Genomic DNA, 20,991 nt, shown 5'->3' with positions numbered 1-20,991 from the left:
TTCTAAATAAAAATTAGCTAACTGGATTTATATTTTTTCATATTTGAAAGCTCCCCCCAGGGCCCCCCAAGCATCATCCAGTTCCTCTCCCCTGCGTGCTCTTACTTCGGCGACGTCCTCCGCTATGTCCTGCTGCTGCCGGCTCCATCTGCGCTTATATAAGGTTGCGCCCCGTACGTGTGACGTCACTACGCACAGGGCGCAACCTTATATACGCGCTTATGTAGTGGGCAACACCAGGACATAACGGATGATGCCAGCAGTGAGAGGGCCCGGAATTGATTAAAGGGGGCCCGAGCTAGGAAAACTCTAGCATGGCCGGGCCCCCTTTAAAGTTAGAAATGTCCGGGCCCGGGACAACTGTGCTCCCCTGATGGCGGCCCTGCTGACACGAACAGAACTCACCGAGTAGCCTTAAGGTGGCCACAAACATGGCGATTTGCGATCTTTCGTGCGACCGATGGTCGTTAAATCCGCCACTAACCTTCAGGGCTGAAATGGCAGATAAGGAAGTAGAAACAATAGGATTTCTACCTCCTTCTGCCGATTCAGCCCTGACGGCAGATTTTGCTCAGGCGCCTTCTGTGGTGCCCGATCAAAATGTTTTAACCTGGCCGATCAGTGAGTCGAACGATATCAGCAGCCGACTTGCCATACACGCACCGAATATCGTACGAAATGAGGTTTCGTCTGATATTATCGGTGTGTGTATGGCCAGCTTTAGGGGCAGCACCAAAAAACCAAAACAATCTGGTCCTGGACATAACAGAAGAAAAAAAAGACTGAGGAGGACAGGAAGGGGTGGGTATAAACTCTATTCCTCTCTCTCCTACTTTCAGAGGTGATGGAGGACATAACCCTAATACCTGCCCTGACAGGTCGGACCTAGGATGAAAGAGTTTCCTGCTAGCTCCATAATCTCCCTTTGAACACAATAGACACATATTTCTAAAAGCAGCAAAAAGAGGCAATTTACTTCCTCCCCACACACATAATGAAGACGTAATCTCTGATCAGCACCCGGAAGGAGTTAACAAACACATGACTTTCAGGCAAAGGTTACTTTCAGATTCCTGTGCTCTTCCTGGTTCCAGCGATGGCGACTGCTAGTGTGAGATCTGAGCTGAGCTGCCCCCTGTGCCGGGAGATCTACACCGACCCTGTAACCCTGCCCTGTGGCCATAACTACTGTCGGGTCTGTATTGGGAGAACGTGGGACTGGCAGGAGGGGATAGAGGAGGATCCTTCCTGCCCTGAATGCAGAAAAACATACAGGAGACGCCCGGAACTGAACAGGAACCTGAGGTTGCATAGTGTAGCAGAGCGATTCCGTCCTACTGACCCGGAGCAGGAATGTTCTGGGATATTCTGCACTTACTGTGACTCCCCGGTACCCGCGGCTAAATCCTGCCTGCACTGTGAGGCCTCTCTGTGTGATTATCATGTGAGGGAGCACAGCCGGGCAGCAGAACATGTACTTACTGACCCCACCGCTTCCTTTGGGCACAGAAAATGCTCCGAACACAAGAAAATCTTGGAGTTTTACTGCCCTGAGGATGGGGCCTGTGTCTGTGTGTCCTGTAGGCTGGAGGGAGACCATGTGGGCCACAGGGTGGAGCCGCTGAGTGAGGCCTCAGAGAAGAAGAAAGAGAAACTGAGGGAAGTTCTGGTGGAACTGAGACCAGAGAGAGAGGAGACTGAGGGGCAAATCCAGAGGCTGCAGGAGCGCTTGAGGGAAGTGCCGGGGAAAGCAGCTGGTAACACAGAGAGAGTCACTGCCCTGTTTAGGGACATCAGGGAACAGCTGGAAGCCCTAGAGAAGCAGCTCCTGAGGGACATCTCTTGGGAACAAAAGAAGGTTTCCCTCAGACTCAATGATTGGATCCATCAGCTGGAGATAAAGAAGGACGAGCTGTCCAGGAAGATCCGGCACATTGAGGAGCTGTGCAACATGGCGGATCCACTCACTGTCCTACAGGCACCGGAACCTCATGGGGCTGAATTTCATGTTCCTGAGATTTGTTTGGAACCATTCATGAAAAATATATTTCAGCGAAAAGCAACAATCTCTGGTCAGGATACACCTGGGCAGCAAGAGAGAGACGCTATAAGGATCCCTGTCCTACAGGCACAGGATTCTGACACTGACACTTCTGACAATGATGGGAGTGATAACAAGAACAGGGGGATATATTCATTATTCACTCACTTAATGCCATATGGCTATCTGGGAAGAGCATTTAAGAAGAAGGTCCCGGCTGTAGGGGATCTGGATGTGGATCGGATCTCAAAGACATTACTCTCAGGCTTAGCTGATATAGTGACTTGGGTTAGGTGGAGGGGTACACGCACATTAGTGGAACGCAGTGCAGCCCCAAAATATAACTCTCTATTCCCATACTCAGCACATACTAATGACAGGGCCGGCAGCAATGAAAGCAACAGTTCTACTTCAGAAAATGAATACTGGGACATGGTGGGTTGTTATACTGGTAGGGGGTCAGCAGAAGATAGAGGTCTGTGGGGCCAATGAAGCAAGAGCATGTAGGTGGCCCTTTAATACCCCTGCAGCAGCATGGAGGCAGGACCACCATTGGGGGGGACAGGGGGCACAGTTGTGCTGGGCCCTGTGAAATTGTCTTCCATAAGGGGGTCATTTGCATCATAAAACTTACACAAATTGTGTAAGTTATGTGTATAGTTACACCAGAACTTACAGCTGTCTGCCCCCAAAGTAAATTTCACTGCCCCCAATTAACAGACTGGCGTATTAGCTCATTTATTATTTATTTTAACTATTTAGGGCTCTGGCACACGGGGAGATTAGTCGCCCGCGACAAATCTCCCTGTTCGCGGGCGACTAATCTCCCTGAATTGCCATCCCACCGGTGACAATGTAAGTCGCCGGTGGGATGGCACACGCGGCGGCGCGATTTCGGCATATCGCTGAAGTTGCCTCGTGAGGCATTTTTGGCGATTTGCCGAAATCGCGCCGCCGCGTGTGCCATCCCACCGGCGACTTACATTGTCACCGGTGGGATGGCAATTCAGGGAGATTAGTCGCCCGCGAACAGAGAGATTTGTCCCAGCTAATCTCCTTGTGTGCCAGAGCCCTTATATGAACTGTTAATTAAAGAGTCACATCTGCTGTTTGTATTGGGATCTATTTACTGACTGATATGAGCGGCTCCTACATGAACTTTCCAGCAGGGGAATGACTGGTTATTATAGAGTCACATCAGCTGTTTGTATTGGGATCTATTTACTGAATGATATGAGCGGCTCCTACATGGACTTTCCAGCAGGGGAATGACTGGTTATTATAGAGTCACATCAGCTGTTTGTATTGGGATCTATTTACTGAATGATATGAGCGGCTCCTACATGAACTTTCCAGCAGGGGAATGACTGGTTATTGTAGAGTCACATCAGCTGTTTGTATTGGGATCTATTTACTGAATGATATGAGCGGCTCCTACATGAACTTTCCAGCACGGGAATGACCGGTTATTATAGAGTCACATGAGCTGTTTGTATTGGGATCTATTTACTGACTGATATGAGCGGCTCCTACATGAACTTTCCAGCAGGGGAATGACTGGTTATTATAGAGTCACATCAGCTGTTTGTATTGGGATCTATTTACTGACTGATATGAGCGGCTCCTACATGAACTTTCCAGCAGGGGAATGACTGGTTATTATAGAGTAACATCAGCTGTTTGTATTGGGATCTATTTACTGAATGATATGAGCGGCTCCTACATGAACTTTCCAGCAGGGGAATGACTGGTTATTATAGAGTCACATCAGCTGTTTGTATTGGGATCTATTTACTGAATGATATGAGCGGCTCCTACATGAACTTTCCAGCAGGGGAATGACTGGTTATTATAGAGTCACATCGGCTGTTTGTATTGGGATCTATTTACTGACTGATATGAGCGGCTCCTACATGAACTTTCCAGCAGGGGAAAGACTGGTTATTATAGAGTCACATTGGCTGTTTGTATTGGGATCTATTTACTGACTGATATGAGCGGCTCCTACATGAACTTTCCAGCAGGGGAATGACTGGTTATTATAGAGTCACATCAGCTGTTTGTATTGGGATCTATTTACTGACTGATATGAGCGGCTCCTACATGAACTTTCCAGCAGGGGAATGACTGGTTATTATAGAGTCACATCAGCTGTTTGTATTGGGATCTATTTACTGACTGATATGAGCGGCTCCTACATGAACTTTCCAGCAGGGGAATGACCGGTTATTATAGAGTCACATCGGCTGTTTGTATTGGGATCTATTTACTGAATGATATGAGTGGCTCCTACATGAACTTTCCAGCAGGGGAATGACTGGTTATTATAGAGTCACATCAGCTGTTTGTATTGGGATCTATTTACTGAATGATATGAGCGGCTCCTACATGAACTTTCCAGCAGGGGAATGACTGGTTATTATAGAGTCACATCAGCTGTTTGTATTGGGATCTATTTACAGCTGTTTCCAATACTCCATTAATCAATACCAATCTTTGTGTATTGTTTTTAACTGACTCCAACCACTTACCATTATAATTGAATGTGTCACATGGTATAGCTAATGAGTCAAGGTCCCAAGGAACTGGTATAGGTAGCAGCTTTCATCCTATCTCAGTGGGGTGTAATGTTATATTAGTCCCTGCCCAGTGGAGCTTACTATCTGAGGTCCTTTAGGGACCCATAGGGTTAAAGAGGCCCTGATTATTGCAACTTATGGCCACGGGAGGGATGTTTTCCCCATTGGGCCAGGGATGTTTAGACCATTTTTTGCCTGCATCCAATCTACCTCTATTGCAACTGTGCACTATGTGAGTAATATCCCTGTTTGGTGTCCAAATTACTAATTTAAAGGTATATATTGTAGTTTAACAACACCATTCCCTTCTTCCCCAACATTGTGAGGGCCCAGCTAAGAGGAGGGATTGCAGTGTAGGGTGCTCTTCCCCCAGAGTTGTTACAGCATGGCACAAAAGAGTTACGTACCCTATCATATTGTAATAGGCAGACAAATGAGGGCTGTGCAAATAGCATCTACAGCCTGCAGGGGGCAGCCTTAGGCACCCAGAAACAGCAAGGCTGGTAGTATGTGAGAGTGTAAGGAGAGATTGGAAGGAGGAAGGCAAGGCAATAAGGCAAGGAGAGAGTGAGTGTCAGTCAGGGAAGGACTTTACTCTCCTTGCACTTTAGGGCCCTTAGGTTCCGGTTCCAATAGGCCCTCACTGTAGCTAGTGCAGATCTAGGGCCCAGTTAGGGACTAAGGGAATCACTTCATAAGAACCAGTAGGTCCATTAGTCTGGCCCCTTTTCTGATCAGCGTAGGTTAGAGCCCTGGGTTCCAGTGCCCATTAGGGCCACTGACTCTGCTTAGTTAGTGGCCCAGCTGAACCAGGAACCATTTAATCAGGTCATGGATTCTATTGAGGAAGCAAACAAATCTGAAATCTGAGACAAATCTGAAGCTGTTACTACTGGGCGTGCGTAGGGGGCCCCCGGGGGGTGTGGGGGCGACGGCAGGGGGCCCCTGTTTGGCCCTGCACCACCCAGTCCAAACCTGTGTCTAACCATCATAAGGAAGTATATGCTATATGCCAAACTCACAAACTGAGCCTTCACACAGATCCCTTTCCTACCCCAGTCTGCTTCCTTGTGCTGCTTCTCAAATAAATTCTGTACAAAAGTACAATATTGACAGCTTGGAACTACTGGCCACCAAATTTCATGGTCTTCAGTTTGTAGCTAAAATAAAATGGACACCCCCCCCCCGTCTGCTGTAGAACTTTCTTAACTTTCCATCCAACATATTCCCATCTCCATGGTCTTTGTATTGATATTGTTTCTGACAGGGGTTCCCAGTTGGTTTCCATGTTCTAGACAGCTCTGTGCAAATCGTTGGGGATTAAGTTGGACTTTTCCTTCAGATCCCCAATCTAATGGAAGTGCAGAACAGGTCAACCAAGCCCTGGAGCCATTCTCTAGGTGCCATGTCCCTATATGACAGGATGACTGGTCTGACCTTCTCCCCTAGGCACAATTTGCTCAGTATCATACTCCTCATACTTCCATAGGGAAATGTCCTTGTGTCTACAGTCACCATCCCTTTTCTCTTCCCTAAGAACGTTATGATGCCCCTGTTGCCAATAAAAATCTTACTTATATGTTGGCTATTTAGAGAGTTACTGAAAGTAACTTGGAGAAAGCATCATTGGTACAAAATAACCTGTGCCACAACCACAGTAATTCCCAACAGGTTCAACTGGGTATTTGCCTTCCCTCTGCTGGCAACTCCACCCAAGGTGGCAGCAAAGATAAACAAGAAGGAACAATGACCCCCATATATGGCTGCCTTTAGGTTGTTGTCCTTCACTGCCAAGACAGGCACTAAGGAACAGAGGAAGAGCCTATAGAGTATATACCCTAGGGCAGGGCTGTTCTACTGGATCTAGGGGAAGAGCAAAGCTCCATTCTTCTCTCCTGCCTTCAGAGGTGATGGAGGACATAACCCTAATACCTGGTCTGACAGGTCGGACCTAGGATGAAAGAGTTTCCTGCTAGCTCCATAATCTACCTTTGAACACAATAGACACATATTTCTAAAAGCGGCAAAAAGAGACAATTTACTTCCTCCCCACACACATAACAAAGACATAAACGCTGATCGGCAGCCGAAAAGAGTTAACAAACACATGACTTTCAGGCAAACCGGTTCCTTTCAGGTTCCTGTGCTCTTCCTGGTTCCAGTGATGGCGACTGCTAGTGTGAGATCTGAGCTGACCTGCTCCGTGTGCCGGGAGATCTACACCGACTCTGTAACCCTGCCCTGTGGCCATAACTACTGTCAGGTCTGTATTGAGAGACATTGGGCCTGGCAGGAGGAGGTAAAGGAGGATCCGTCCTGCCCTCTATGCATGAAAACATACAGGAGACGCCCAGAACTGAACAGGAATTTGAATCTACGGAACATAGCAGAGCAATTCCGTCCTACTGACCCGGAGCAGGAATGTTCTGGGATATCCTGCACTTACTGTGACTCCCCGGTACCCGCGGCTAAATCCTGCCTGCACTGTGAGGCCTCTCTGTGTGATTATCATGTGAGGGAGCACAGCCGGGCAGCAGAACATGTACTTACTGACCCCACCGCTTCCTTTGGGCACAGAAAATGCTCCGAACACAAGAAAATCTTGGAATTTTACTGCACTGAGGATGGTGCCTGTATCTGTGTGTCCTGCCTGGCCGGGGGGCACCGGGGCCACAATGTGGAGACGCTGAGTGAGGCCTCCGATAAGAAGAAGAAGAAGCTGAGGGAAGTTCTGGGGGAACTGTCCCTACAGAGAGAGGAGACTGAGGGGCAAATGCAGAGGCTGCAGGAGCACAGGAGAGAAGGGGCAGAAGTGACAGCTGGTGAGACAGAGAGAGTCACTGCCCTGTTTAGGGGCATCAGGAAACGGCTGGGAGCCCTAGAGAAGCAGCTCCTGGATTACATCTCCGAGAAACAAGGGAAGGTTTCCCTCAAACTCAATGGTCTGATACGGAAGCTGGAGATAAAGAAGGATGAGCTGTCCGGGAAGATCCGTCACATTGAGAAGCTGTGCAACATGGCGGATCCACTTACTGTCCTACAGGCACCGGAACCTGATGGGGCTGAATTTCATGTTCCTGAGATTTGTTTGGAACCATTCATGAAAGATGTATTATTAACAATCGCTTTCTTACAGGCATGGGACTCTGAGGACTCAGAATGTTCTGACACTGATGGGAGTGATAACAAGAACAGGGGGATATATTCATTATTTGGTAAGGGTACCCGTGTAAAGAAGAAGACTCTAAAGGTGGATCGGATCTCAGAGACATTACTCACAGGCTTAGCTTATATAGTGACTTGGGTTAGGGAGGGGGGAACAGACACATTAGTGGAACGCAGTGCAGCCTCAAAATATGACCCACATTTCCGATACTCAACGTACTCAATGTATTAACACTAGAGCCAGGAGCAATAAAAGCAACCACAGATCTAGCTTAGCACAAGAATACTCAGACACGGTGGGTTGTTATAATGGTAAGGGGTCGAAAGAAGATAGGGAAAGCTCTTCCTGAGTGGTCTGTGGGGCCAATGAAGCAAGAGCATGTAGGTGGCCCTTTAATACCCCTGCAGCAGCATGGAGGCAGGGCCGCCATTGGGGGGGAGATGGGGCACAGTTGTGCCGGGCCCTGTGAAAGTTTATTCCATAAGGGGGAATGACTAGTTATTATAGAGTCAGCTGTTTGTATTGGGATCTAGTCACTGAATGATATGAGGGGCTCCTACATGAACTTTCCAGCAGGGGAATGACTGGTTATTATAGAGTCACATCGGCTGTTTGTATTGGGATCTATTTACTGACTGATATGAGCGGCTCCTACATGAACTTTCCAGCAGGGGAATGACTGGTTATTATAGAGTCACATCAGCTGTTTGTATTGGGATCTATTTACTGAATGATATGAGCGGCTCCTACATGAACTTTCCAGCAGGGGAATGACTGGTTATTATAGAGTCACATCAGCTGTTTGTATTGGGATCTATTTACTGACTGATATGAGCGGCTCCTACATGAACTTTCCAGCAGGGGAATGACTGGTTATTATAGAGTCACATCAGCTGTTTGTATTGGGATCTATTTACTGACTGATATGAGCGGCTCCTACATGAACTTTCCAGCAGGGGAATGACTGGTTATTATAGAGTCACATCGGCTGTTTGTATTGGGATCTATTTACTGAATGATATGAGCGGCTCCTACATGAACTTTCCAGCAGGGGAATGACTGGTTATTATAGAGTCACATCAGCTGTTTGTATTGGGATCTATTTACTGACTGATATGAGCGGCTCCTACATGAACTTTCCAGCAGGGGAATGACTGGTTATTATAGAGTCACATCGGCTGTTTGTATTGGGATCTATTTAATGACTGATATGAGCGGCTCCTACATGAACTTTCCAGCAGGGGAATGACTGGATATTATAGAGTCACATCGGCTGTTTGTATTGGGATCTATTTACTGACTGATATGAGCGGCTCCTACATGAACTTTCCAGCAGGGGAATGACCGGTTATTATAGAGTCACATCAGCTGTTTGTATTGGGATCTATTTACTGAATGATATGAGCGGCTCCTACATGAACTTTCCAGCAGGGGAATGACTGGTTATTATAGAGTCACATCGGCTGTTTGTATTCGGATCTATTTACTGACTGATATGAGCGGCTCCTACATGAACTTTCCAGCAGGGGAATGACTGGTTATTATAGAGTCACATCAGCTGTTTGTATTGGTATCTATTTACTGACTGATATGAGCGGCTCCTACATGAACTTTCCAGCAGGGGAATGACTGGTTATTATAGAGTCACATCAGCTGTTTGTATTGGGATCTATTTACTGAATGATATGAGCGGCTCCTACATGAACTTTCCAGCAGGGGAATGACTGGTTATTATAGAGTCACATCAGCTGTTTGTATTGGGATCTATTTACTGAATGATATGAGCGGCTCCTACATGAACTTTCCAGCAGGGGAATGACTGGTTATTATAGAGTCACATCGGCTGTTTGTATTTGGATCTATTTACTGACTGATATGAGCGGCTCCTACATGAACTTTCCAGCAGGGGAATGACTGGTTATTATAGAGTCACATCAGCTGTTTGTATTGGTATCTATTTACTGACTGATATGAGCGGCTCCTACATGAACTTTCCAGCAGGGGAATGACTGGTTATTATAGAGTCACATCAGCTGTTTGTATTGGGATCTATTTACTGAATGATATGAGCGGCTCCTACATGAACTTTCCAGCAGGGGAATGACTGGTTATTATAGAGTCCCATCAGCTGTTTGTATTGGGATCTATTTACTGAATGATATGAGCGGCTCCTACATGAACTTTCCAGCAGGGGAATGACTGGTTATAATAGAGTCACATCAGCTGTTTGTATTGGGATCTATTTACTGACTGATATGAGCGGCTCCTACATGAACTTTCCAGCAGGGGAATGACTGGTTATTATAGAGTCACATCAGCTGTTTGTATTGGGATCTATTTACTGAATGATATGAGCGGCTCCTACATGAACTTTCCAGCAGGGGAATGACTGGTTATTATAGAGTCCCATCAGCTGTTTGTATTGGGATCTATTTACTGAATGATATGAGCGGCTCCTACATGAACTTTCCAGCAGGGGAATGACTGGTTATAATAGAGTCACATCAGCTGTTTGTATTGGGATCTATTTACTGACTGATATGAGCGGCTCCTACATGAACTTTCCAGCAGGGGAATGACTGGTTATTATAGAGTCACATCGGCTGTTTGTATTGGGATCTATTTACTGAATGATATGAGCGGCTCCTACATGAACTTTCCAGCAGGGGAATGACTGGTTATTATAGAGTCACATTTTGGAGGGCACATTTTGATTTATACTTGTGCTGTTCCTCCATCTGCCCAGTTGGGGTAATAAGATAAAGAATCATTGTCTTTGGATCAGGCCTGTATTTGAACGTCACTATGATTTAAATAACAAATGTATAACTGTAAGACTGTAATCTGTTGCTGTAGAAAGACACAGTGGAAGTGGCACTGGATGATATATACTGGGACATTAGGTATGTTACCATTTCACTGATAAGTAAAAAAAAAATAATGATTATATAATGATAACTAATCTCCTTGTTATACCTAGTTATTTAAAAAGGGGCAAATAATACAAGGTAGTGCCACGCATTACTGATATTCCATATGCTCTTATTTTGTAAAGAAATATAATTGTAAAGCATTTTGTCCCCATGTTCAGGGGCTGTTTCCAATACTCAATAAATCAATACAAATCTTTTTGTATTGTTTTCAACTGACTCCACCCACTTACCATTATAATTGAATGTGTCACATGGTATAGCTAATGAGTCAAGGTCCCAAGGAACTGGTATAGGTAGCAGCTTATTTTTATAAATAATTTTCTAAGCTGCCCCCTCAACAACAACATTCTCAGTCATTTAGCTGGTACCATGGAGCTATATCATTGTTCAACCAGGTCACATGACTTCTCCCCAACACACAGGGCATTAAATATAGGCCAACTGGCTAGTAATCAATCCATATGGCAAGTGATTTAGCCCATCTGGCTATATAGGTCAAACAGGTACCACAGCCAGCGGCTGATTTTCAATCCCCAGAGGCAGAATGAGAGACTAGTAAGCACTGCTAACTGTTCCTACTCTCCAGCTGTCAGTAGCAGCTCAGACATGTAGAACTTTCCTTCAGAACAACTCACAGCTGCCCTGAGGGAAATCAAACAGACAGAGCCTTTTTTTTGCCCTCAGAGAAGCGGGGGCGGGGCAAGCAATCCCCAGCGTAAGGGCTCCGCCCCCTCAGCCAATGAGCTGCCTGCTTAGCCCTACCTTACAGTGACTGGATCCTTTGCTGGGAAGGAAGCAAAAGTCAGTAAGCAAGAGCGTGATTGGTTCTTATTTCTCTCTGGAAGCCAATTGGTTCATGGTGCAAAACTCAACTCTGATGCCCCAATATGAAGCAGCTCTGCCCCTTCCAGTCAGTAAGTACCCAGGAGAGTGAGTATTACTGACAGAACTTGTGGGTAAGTATGTATATTCCTGCTGGTGAGTTTGTGAGTAAATACTGCCTCTGACTGGTTAAACAGTTACTACAAATCTATGCCAGCAGTCTGTATTGACCATCTTATTAACCTCTTCTTAAGTTTTACTGGCCATTGCTAGGCTATTGGTAAAGAAGGGGTTAATGAGTGCAGTTACTGTAGCTATGTATCAGCAGCAGCAGGGTTAACTCTATACTGACTAAACATTCCCTTCCTTGGCTGCTATGGAGAGGCTTTTGGGGGAAAAAATAAAGTTACCGTGGCAACAGGAGGGCGGAAGGGTTATCTATGGTGACTTTAATTATTAATAGATACCCCCCAACATTTAAAAAATGGAAAGAGAGACAAAAAGAGATGAATATTTTAACCACGCCCATTTTATGACCACACCCCCTAAATACCACTCCCATTTTACAACATTTGGCAGGTTATGTAGAGTTTGAACACATTTCTGTGGGTTTTGGGCTCTTGTTTTATGTTTTATTACAGTTTAATGAAGGTGAAGTTGCCCTTTAAGCTGTGAGTCTCCATTCCCCCAAGAGACCTGTTTAGCTTATTAGTTACACTTGTGTCTCAGTGCAGGGGCTCTGCCAAAAGCTACTTATTTAATTCAATCTAAGAAACTTTGTCTCTTTTTTGGCGCTCAGTGCAGGAGATCAAAGGGAAATGAGCGACATTTCAGTCAGAATCCGGGACTGCGGCCTGAGCTGTTAAAATGGGGACTGTCCTGCGAAAATCGGCACACTTGGGAGGTAAGTTATGAAATAGACTATAACTGGGTGCTTGGTATGCCCCGGAATAGGCTCCTCCTACCAGCCACTCCCACTGTTGGGCACTGGTAATGTGCCCCAGGTCCCGGGCCCACACTTGGATTAAAAATAGGAATCCGGCAGGGGATTATTTACTGCGAGTGCGCTCACCTTTATCCAGGGGAGAGGAGCATTGGGAACCAGAGGCAAAATGGCCACAGTGTGTCATACCATTGTATAGGGGATTCCTTCTCCTTTCAGCTGCTTGCATTATGGAAATAAAGGGCAAAATATGCCCGTAACCCCCCTGATACTGTACGTAGAGTTGCCTTTCGTTTCTGAACTATTTTATCCCATACACTTGGCCTTGGATCTTCCTTCTGTTTGGGTGGAAGGTCGACATCTGAGAGGAAAATAAGAAGAGCATGTACAGAACATACAGACTAATGGAATCTGTTCTGTCTCTGATCCAATATTTGGGCAGAAATCATCTAAATAAAGTGCACAATGTTGTTCCTCCAACAGAAATGAGTTGGGGGGTAGTAGATTCCCTTATAAGGCTGGATGGCTTCTTAGCAAGTGAGAGTTATGGGAGATAGCTGTTCAGTACAATTTGCCCCAGGGACTGGTACAATTGCCATCTTGGAGTCAGGAAGGAATTTTTTCCCTTCTGAGACTTCAGATGGGGTTTTTTGCCTTCCTCTGGATCAACTAGCAGTTAGGCAGGTTATATAAAGGCATTATGGTTGAACATGATGGACATGTGTCTTTTTTCAACCTAACTTACTATGTAAGGAGGTTTGATTGAGGCGCATTGTGTGGCAAGTGGCTTATTTGGATGATTTAGTGCCAACAGAAAAGGAAGGGGCAGCAGTGTCTCCCCCCAGCCACCCACACTCTGTAGAGACTGGCTTCCAGGAACCATAACTAGTGTGAGGCCTGTTAGACGGGTCAGGAAGGTGCTTTGTTCTGCCGGAGGGGCTTTTCACTGCTTGTCAGGCCCTGTGTAAGGGCTAAGCCACCTGCTCTGTCTCTTAATAGGGGACTTACCTCCTCCCACCCTTTAGCTCCCTTTAGAGCTTGCTATACACTGTGGGGGTTCTGGGATGTGATATAAGGAGCAGGTCGGTATGTGAGTAGTGGGTAACTGTACTGGATCTTTTTCTCTACAGGCGTTTCCAGTAAACCAATATCTCCATTGTACAGGTGATTCCATCACAATCACAAAATCCCATACACATATCTGAGCCAAATCTACACACAGTGTATCCCTATCAGTATTTCTCTCTAACTCTCCTATGGCACCGGGAAAATGAAATGCCATCACCCACAAATGAAGCATAACAGGTAAAAGACGTCATTATAGTGGACTCTGACTTATAATTAAAAACAAATTAACTTGCAGTTATAGATTAGGCATGTTTTATTTGTTTCCTAATTAGTTACTTTTAAAGTTTTTTGCATTATTAGTATTTTTTTTTAAATTTTAATACATGTCTGTAGCATCTTACAGCAGCCTCTCTGGCATTTGCCCGAACCTACTGATTGCCAGTCCAGGTCTGGCCCAGCACTGGCCTCCCCTATTCATCTTCCACTCAGACTTACAAAGTGCTGCCTGGTTGCCAGGGATTTGAACCCCTGACAACCAGACCTATCCATATATTTCTTTAAAATCCAAAAAATGCACATTCCCCAGCCCCATATTATATTAGCCATTCCTTCTGCACCATTGCACATATTTTTGAAAACAGGATTTATATCTTTCCTTATAGATCTATCTTTATATCTATCCACCCTGTCAGAAGGGATATCAGCAGATAAGAACATAAACTGGCTGCCCAAGGTGGCAAATATAACCAGGTGGTTGGGCAGAAGGATTGCAATTGGCCAACGTTCCCAACCAAAATTATGGGCCCCTGTATCTGGGGTTAATATACCAATAATGTTCCTTACTCCTGCACCTCATGGAACATTTCCACCCTGTGGCCCCGGTGCCCCCCAGCCAGGCAGCAGGACACACAGACAGGGGCCCCATCCTCAGTGCAGCGATATCTCAGCAGTTCCCCATGTGCGGAGCAGTTTCTTTGCCCAAAGGAAGCGGTGGGTTCAGTTAATACATGTTCTGCTGCCCGGCTATGTACCCACACATGTTTATCACACAGAGAGGCCTCACACAGCAGGCAGGATTTAGCCGCGGGTACCAGTGAGTGAATACAGTAGGTACAGTAGGTGCCAGCAGGGTCCCGCTGCTCGGGGGGGGGCAGAAGGAACTGCACTATGTTATACAGCGAGTGGTTCTTGCTCAGTTCCATCTTTATCTTGATTTTGTGTTTGCATTCAGGGCAGGAACGGCCTTCTCTCTTCTCCTTCTGCTCTCCCCCTGTTCCCCCAATACAGCGCAGGCAGTAGTTATGGCCACAGGGCAGGGTTACAGGGTCGGTGTAGATCTCCCGGCAGATGGAGCAGCTCAGTTTGTGTCTCAGACCTGCATAATCATTAAATGCAAAAAAAAAAATACAATTTGAAGGGACTTGTGAGGTCTGAAGGGGCTTGAGGATAAAATCTTCTACTGAAACTAAAGTCACATTCTAGTCTATTCCATTCTATTCTGGTTCATTTAAGTGCAATCAAGCAAATCAGCAGCTGCTAAGGAACCTATGTATAATCAGCCGTTCCTTATCACAAAGCCTATAAGGGTGCAGCTGGGGGGAGGAGGAGTTTGTTAATAGAGAGGTTTCTCATTGGACTGCTGATTTATATTAATTATGCTATTTGTTTCATATGATAAAGGATCTGTAGCAAAATCACTCACAGCTGACGAGTTTATGAACGACTTTATGGTACGAATAAAGTTATCGCACTCGGGGAAGGGGGTTGGATGGGGTGTGGGGGCCACAGCAGGGGTCCCTTGGGGGGGCGGGCCATTGCGGATCATAAGATTACATACCATGTGCATAGCAGGAGGAGATTATAGGATTACAGGACATAGCGGGAGGGGAGTATAGGATTACAGGGCATAGCGGGAGGGGAGTATAGGATTACAGGGCATAGCGGGAGGGGATTATAGGATTACAGGACATAGCGGGAGGGGAGTATAGGATTACAGGGCATAGCAGGAGGGGAGTATAGGATTACAGGACATAGCGGGAGGGGAGTATAGGATTACAGGACATAGCGGGAGGGGAGTATAGGATTACAGGACATAGCGGGAGGGGAGTATAGGATTACAGGACATAGCGGGAGGGGAGTATAGGATTACAGGGCATAGCAGGAGGGGAGTATAGGATTACAGGACATAGCGGGAGGGGATTATAGGATTACAGGACATAGCGGGAGGGGAGTATAGGATTACAGGGCATAGCGGGAGGGGAGTATAGGATTACAGGGCATAGCGGGAGGGGATTATAGGATAATATTCCTTCCATTTACCTTCAGTTTTTCTTATCTGTGAAGCCTTATTGAGCAGCTCCACCCCGTGGCCCCGGTGCCCCCCAGCCAGGCAGCAGGACACACAGACACGGAAGCCATGCTCAGTGCAGCGATATCTCAGCAGCTCCTGGTGGGTGTAGCACCTTGCGTTGGATTTAGTTAGTACATGCCCCAGAGACTGTTTGTGCTCCTTCCCATGATGCTCACACAGAGAGGCGGCACAGTGCAGGCAGGATTTAGTCGCTGCTACGGCTGAGGGTACAACTGAGCAGATACAGGACAAGCAGATGTTTCTGGGGAAATCAGACTCTGGGAGATTAATGGTAAAAATATGAACAATCTTGTTAAGCGCCTGGTTTTCGCTCAGACTGGGCGGTTTCACGTATTGCTCGAAGCATTCAGTGCAGTAAATTCTGTTATTGTGACGCATGGCAGGATCCCATCGTCTCCAGATACAGCGCAGGCAGAAGCTGTGGCCACAGGGCAGGGTTATGGGGTGGGAATAAAAGCCCCGGCACAGGGGGCAGCTCAGTTTGTCTCTCAGGTCCCAATGGTGCATCACTGAAAGGAGAGAAAAACATAACTGTGAATTCTTTCCTGTACGATGGGCAGAAGGTGTAACTACAAATAACCAGGCCCCGCCCCCGCGGCACTGGGCTAAAAGCCTCTGTATCACTGTGTGTCACTGCAGGTTCCTACTCATGAATTCCAGGACATGTCAGTGAGCATATTGTACCCCCTATTGTAAAATATAAGGATATTATAAGTTACCAAGGAGTTCCATGACGGCCTTGACTTCCATGACGACATTGAACTCCAAGTTGACTTCTAATATTCTTATAATTTACAACAGGGGGTACTTTATTCACTAAATAATATACAGGAGCCACAAATAACCTTTATATGGCCATGGAACCCCTCTGTGCCTTATAATATCCCTATATGTTACAATAGGGGGCACTTTATTCACTAAATAATATACAGTGTATCCCCTTATAGTCTGACCCACTCCCACCCACTGTGTCACCCTGCACTGTATCCCCTTATAGTCTGTCCCACCCCCAACCCTACCCACTGTGTCACCCTGCACTGTATCCCCTTATAGTCTGACCCACTCCCACCCACTGTGCCACCCACTGTGTCACCCTGTACTGTATCCCCTTATAGTCTGACCCACTCCCACCCACTGTGTCACCCTGCACTGTATCCCCTTATAGTCTGTCCCACTCCCACCCCTACCCACTGTGTCACCCTGCACTGTATCCCCTTATAGTCTGTCCCACTCCCACCCCTACCCACTGTGTCACCCTGCACTGTATCCCTTTATAGTCTGACCCACCCCTTCCCACTGTGTCACCCTGCACTGTATCCCCTTATAGTCTGTCCCACTCCCACCCCTTCCCACTGTGTCACCCTGCACTGTATCCCCTTATAGTCTGTCCCACTCCCACCCCTACCCACTGTGTCACCCTGCACTGTATCCCCCTTATAGTCTGTCCCACTCCCACCCCCACCCACTGTGTCACCCTGCACTGTATCCCCTTATAGTCTGACCCACTCCCACCCCCACCCACTGTGTCACCCTGCACTGTATTCCCTTATAGTCTGTCCCACCCCTACCCACTGTGTCACCCTGCACTGTATCCCCTTATACTCTGTCCCACCCCCACCCCTACCCACTGTGTCACCCTGCACTGTATCCCCTTATAGTCTGTCCCACTCCCACCCCTACCCACTGTGTCACCCTGCACTGTATCCCATTATAGTCTGTCCCACTCCCACCCCTACCCACTGTGTCACCCTGCACTGTATCCCCTTATAGTCTGTCCCACTCCCACCCCTACCCACTGTGTCACCCTGCACTGTATCCCCTTATAGTCTGACCCACTCCCACCCCTACCCACTGTGTCACCCTGCACTGTATCCCCTTATAGTCTGTCCCACTCCCACCCCTACCCACTGTGTCACCCTGCACTGTATCCCCTTATAGTCTGTCCCACTCCCACCCCTACCCACTGTGTCACCCTGCACTGTATCCCCTTATAGTCTGTCCCACTCCCACCCCTACCCACTGTGTCACCCTGCACTGTATCCCCTTATAGTCTGTCCCACTCCCACCCCTACCCACTGTGTCACCCTGCACTGTATTCCCTTATAGTCTCTGCTCTCCCCATCCCTAGATCACACCTTTATCTATTAAAGTGATGAGTTTACCTTGAAGAATTCTCAGTTTTTGCTTAATCTTCTCAATTCTCTGTTTCAGCTTCTCCACCCTGTGCCCCCCGTATTCCGGGACACAATCCTCACAGATACAGGCTTCCTCCTCCCGGCAGTAATACCCCAGGGGCTTCTGGTGAGTGGAACAATCATTATCTCTGAATAAAGTGCTGGAGTCTATCATTTGGTGTTGTGCTGACTGGCTGTGCATCCCCACATGTCTGGCACACAGAGAGGCCTCACAGGTCAGGCAGGATTTAGCCGCGGGCACAGGGGGGGCACAGTAAGTGCAGAGGATCCCAGCACCCTCCTGCTCTGGGTGAGACGGAAAGAAAATCTTCATTATGTCTCTCAGAGTCTCGTCTCCTCTCACTTTGGGCGACACATAGTATCCGTCTCCGCATTTCTGGCAGGTAGGGGGCAGATGACAGCCCTGGCAGAAGGTATGGCCACAGGGCAGGGTTACGGGCTCTGAACAAATCTTCTGGCACACAGAGCAGGTTAGACAGTCACTCACTCCAGCAGCTGCCATTGCTGAAACCAGAAGGAAGAAGTTAAAACCACAGATGATTTTGGGCCTCTGAGATGGATGTGGTTTACCTTACCCTTGTTCCTTTAGCTTCCTTAAAGGGAAACTATACCTCCAGAATGAATACGTAACCAACAGGCAGTTTATATTATGTTAAGTGCCCTATTAAAGAATCTCGCCAAACTGCAATATATATATATATCGGTAAATATTGCCCTTTTACATCCTTTTGTTTGTTTGCACTCTGACTCCTATGATCCCAGGCGCGGCCCTTAATTCTTAAAATAGCAAATGCCTATTTGGGATTACCCAATAGTACATACTACTAAAAAAGTTGTCATTTTCTTTAGTAGCCACGGAATGACACTGCATAGAGTTGCACCGCTTGTTATCCACAAATACCCCAAGATCCTTCTCCGCTAAGGATATCCCCAACTCTCCCCCATTTAATGTATAGCTCACATTTATATTATTTCTACCCAACTGCATAACTTTGCGCTTATCAACCCGGAACCTTAGCACCCTGCATGGAACCCGCAGCTTAGCACAAATTTTGTATCAGCAATAGAAACAGCACTTACAGTGCCCACTTCCAGGGTATTAAATAAAGCCCCATACCCCCCCACTCTGTGTAACATCATCTTCGGCCAGTTCTTTATCCAAGTACAAATATTATGTTCCAGGCCCATATTCCATCATTTCACGAAGTCTGTGTAGATGGCACCTACTGCCTCTCCCAGGCTTCTGTTTAACTCTTTATAACAGGCAGTTTGCCTTCTGGCAGGATCTATTGCACATAAAACCGTGGTGGTTGGTGCTCAGATTGTTTGCAAAGCAGAAGGACTTCTCTGGGGTCTCATTCAGCAGCTCCACCCTGTGGCCCCGGTGCCCCCCAGCCAGGCAGCAGGACACACAGACACGGGCCCCATCCTCAGTGCAGCGATATCTCAGCAGCTCCCTGTGTGCGGAGCATTTTCTGTCCCCAAACAAAGCCGTTGGCACAGTTAATACATGTTCTGCTGCCCGGCTATGTACCCGCACATGGGTGGCACACAGAGAGGCCTCACACAGCAGGCAGGATTTCACAGCCAGTACAGGCGGGGGGCACAGTAAGTGCAGAGGATCCCAATCCCACCACAATATGGGAGAGTAGGGAGGAATAGTTCTGCTATGTTACACACAGTCAGGTTGATGCCCAGTTGAGGACGTTTCCCATATCTCCGTCTGCATTCAGGGCACGAAGGCTTTTCTCCAAAATTCCTCTTCTCGCCGTCCCACGTTCCCTCAATACAGCGCAGGCAGTAGTTATGGCCACAGGGCAGGGTTACAGGGTCGGTGTAGATCTCCCGGCACACAGAGCAGCTCAGCTCCACTCTCACTCCAGCCGCTGCCATTGCTGGAAGCAGAAAGTGACAGTGAAACTGAAACCAGAAACTGACAGTGAGACTGAAATTCTCTTTTTCCTCCCAAGTTCTGCTCTGCCCCCTGACAGGGTGGGGTCTGACAGCCCCTATATCTCCTGTAAGATTACAGAGTTCCCCAGCAATCATTAGGTTACACATTCCTGGGTTAAATCATTAACAGAAGTAACACAGATATGATAGAGTTTTACTGGCCAAGCCATATCTGTGCCAGCTTTACAGTTTGTGCATTGGTCATATTTTTTTATTGATTTTACAAAATTACAAAACAATGAATACAAAACAGTGTTTGGTATATTAATATTGGGTTGGTGTCAATACAATCAGTGATACTATTGCTAGGCATTGCAGTTGTCTCTCTATAGGTGACTGTGTTTAGATCTGGCAGGTCAGTCACACTCAATATAAGGGGGCAAGTTATGTGTTCCTGTATCCTGTATTCCTGTATGGGGGAGTGGGGGGGCAGGCCCCGGGGGATTTACATCTTGGGCAGAGGTCATCCTGTCTCCTCCCAAATCTCAGCAGCTTAAGGGGTGTTAAGGTCCCCATACACGTTAAGATCGGCTTGCTTGGCGAGATTGCCAAGCGAGTTGATCTTCACCCGATATCCCCACCTACGGGTGGGCGATATCTGGGAGCGGGTAGGTAGAAAAAAAAAAAATTTGATCGTTTGGCCCTGGGGCCAAACAATCGAATTATATTGGCTGCAATGGGGCAGTCGTTTCGATCCGACTGAATTTTCTAACCTGGCCGATCGATATCTGGTCAATTTTAGGCCAGATGTCGGTCGGCCAGGCCCCTTGTTTCTGCCCCTACTCGGGCCGATAAGCTGCTGAATCAGTCCAAGGGACCCATATCGGCAGCTACAATCGGCCCGTGTATGGGCACCTTTATGTAGGTTTGGTGCAGAAATTTGTACTGTATGAGCCTATCCTTTATGGAGATTAGGAAGT

At 47.0% G+C, this 20,991-nt stretch overlaps 3 protein-coding genes across 3 annotated transcripts in view; 2 read left to right on the top strand and 1 right to left on the bottom strand.

The window, feature by feature from the left end:
* Positions 1–1,050: 1,050 nt before the first annotated feature.
* On the top strand, positions 1,051–2,758 carry LOC101731288 (E3 ubiquitin/ISG15 ligase TRIM25). The gene has a single exon (XM_018090165.2). The coding sequence runs from the start codon at positions 1,097–1,099 to the stop codon at positions 2,531–2,533; it is 1,437 nt and encodes a 478-aa protein (XP_017945654.1). The 5' UTR covers positions 1,051–1,096; the 3' UTR covers positions 2,534–2,758.
* Positions 2,759–4,424: 1,666 nt separating this feature from the next.
* On the top strand, positions 4,425–8,415 carry LOC108645227 (E3 ubiquitin/ISG15 ligase TRIM25). Its single transcript, XM_018090164.2, has one exon. It carries the CDS (start codon positions 6,728–6,730, stop codon positions 8,015–8,017), a length of 1,290 nt encoding a protein of 429 aa, XP_017945653.1. The 5' UTR covers positions 4,425–6,727; the 3' UTR covers positions 8,018–8,415.
* Positions 8,416–13,877: 5,462 nt separating this feature from the next.
* The window catches only part of LOC100491015, a 46,558-nt gene continuing 39,444 nt past the window's right edge, over positions 13,878–20,991 (bottom strand). Inside the window, exons 2-4 of the mRNA XM_031891357.1 lie at positions 18,086–18,622; positions 15,872–16,432; positions 13,878–14,927 (exon numbers count right to left, since the gene is read on the bottom strand). Of these exons, the coding sequence (XP_031747217.1) occupies positions 14,392–14,927; positions 15,872–16,432; positions 18,086–18,622 (1,634 nt within the window). The 3' untranslated portion in view covers positions 13,878–14,391. The remainder of the gene's footprint in view (positions 14,928–15,871; positions 16,433–18,085; positions 18,623–20,991) is intronic.

This window comes from Xenopus tropicalis, chromosome 8 (assembly GCF_000004195.4).
Source record: "Xenopus tropicalis strain Nigerian chromosome 8, UCB_Xtro_10.0, whole genome shotgun sequence".
In the NCBI taxonomy this organism is placed as follows: Eukaryota; Metazoa; Chordata; class Amphibia; order Anura; family Pipidae; genus Xenopus; species Xenopus tropicalis.
The sequence above is the reverse complement of the archived record's forward strand: the minus strand, read 5'-3'. Positions and strand labels throughout refer to the sequence as shown.

Coding starts and splice junctions, on each gene's coding strand:
- LOC101731288 (XM_018090165.2), top strand. CDS start 1,097: ATGGCGACTGCTAGTGTGAGATCTGAGCTGAGCTGCCCCCTGTGCCGG.
- LOC108645227 (XM_018090164.2), top strand. CDS start 6,728: ATGACTTTCAGGCAAACCGGTTCCTTTCAGGTTCCTGTGCTCTTCCTG.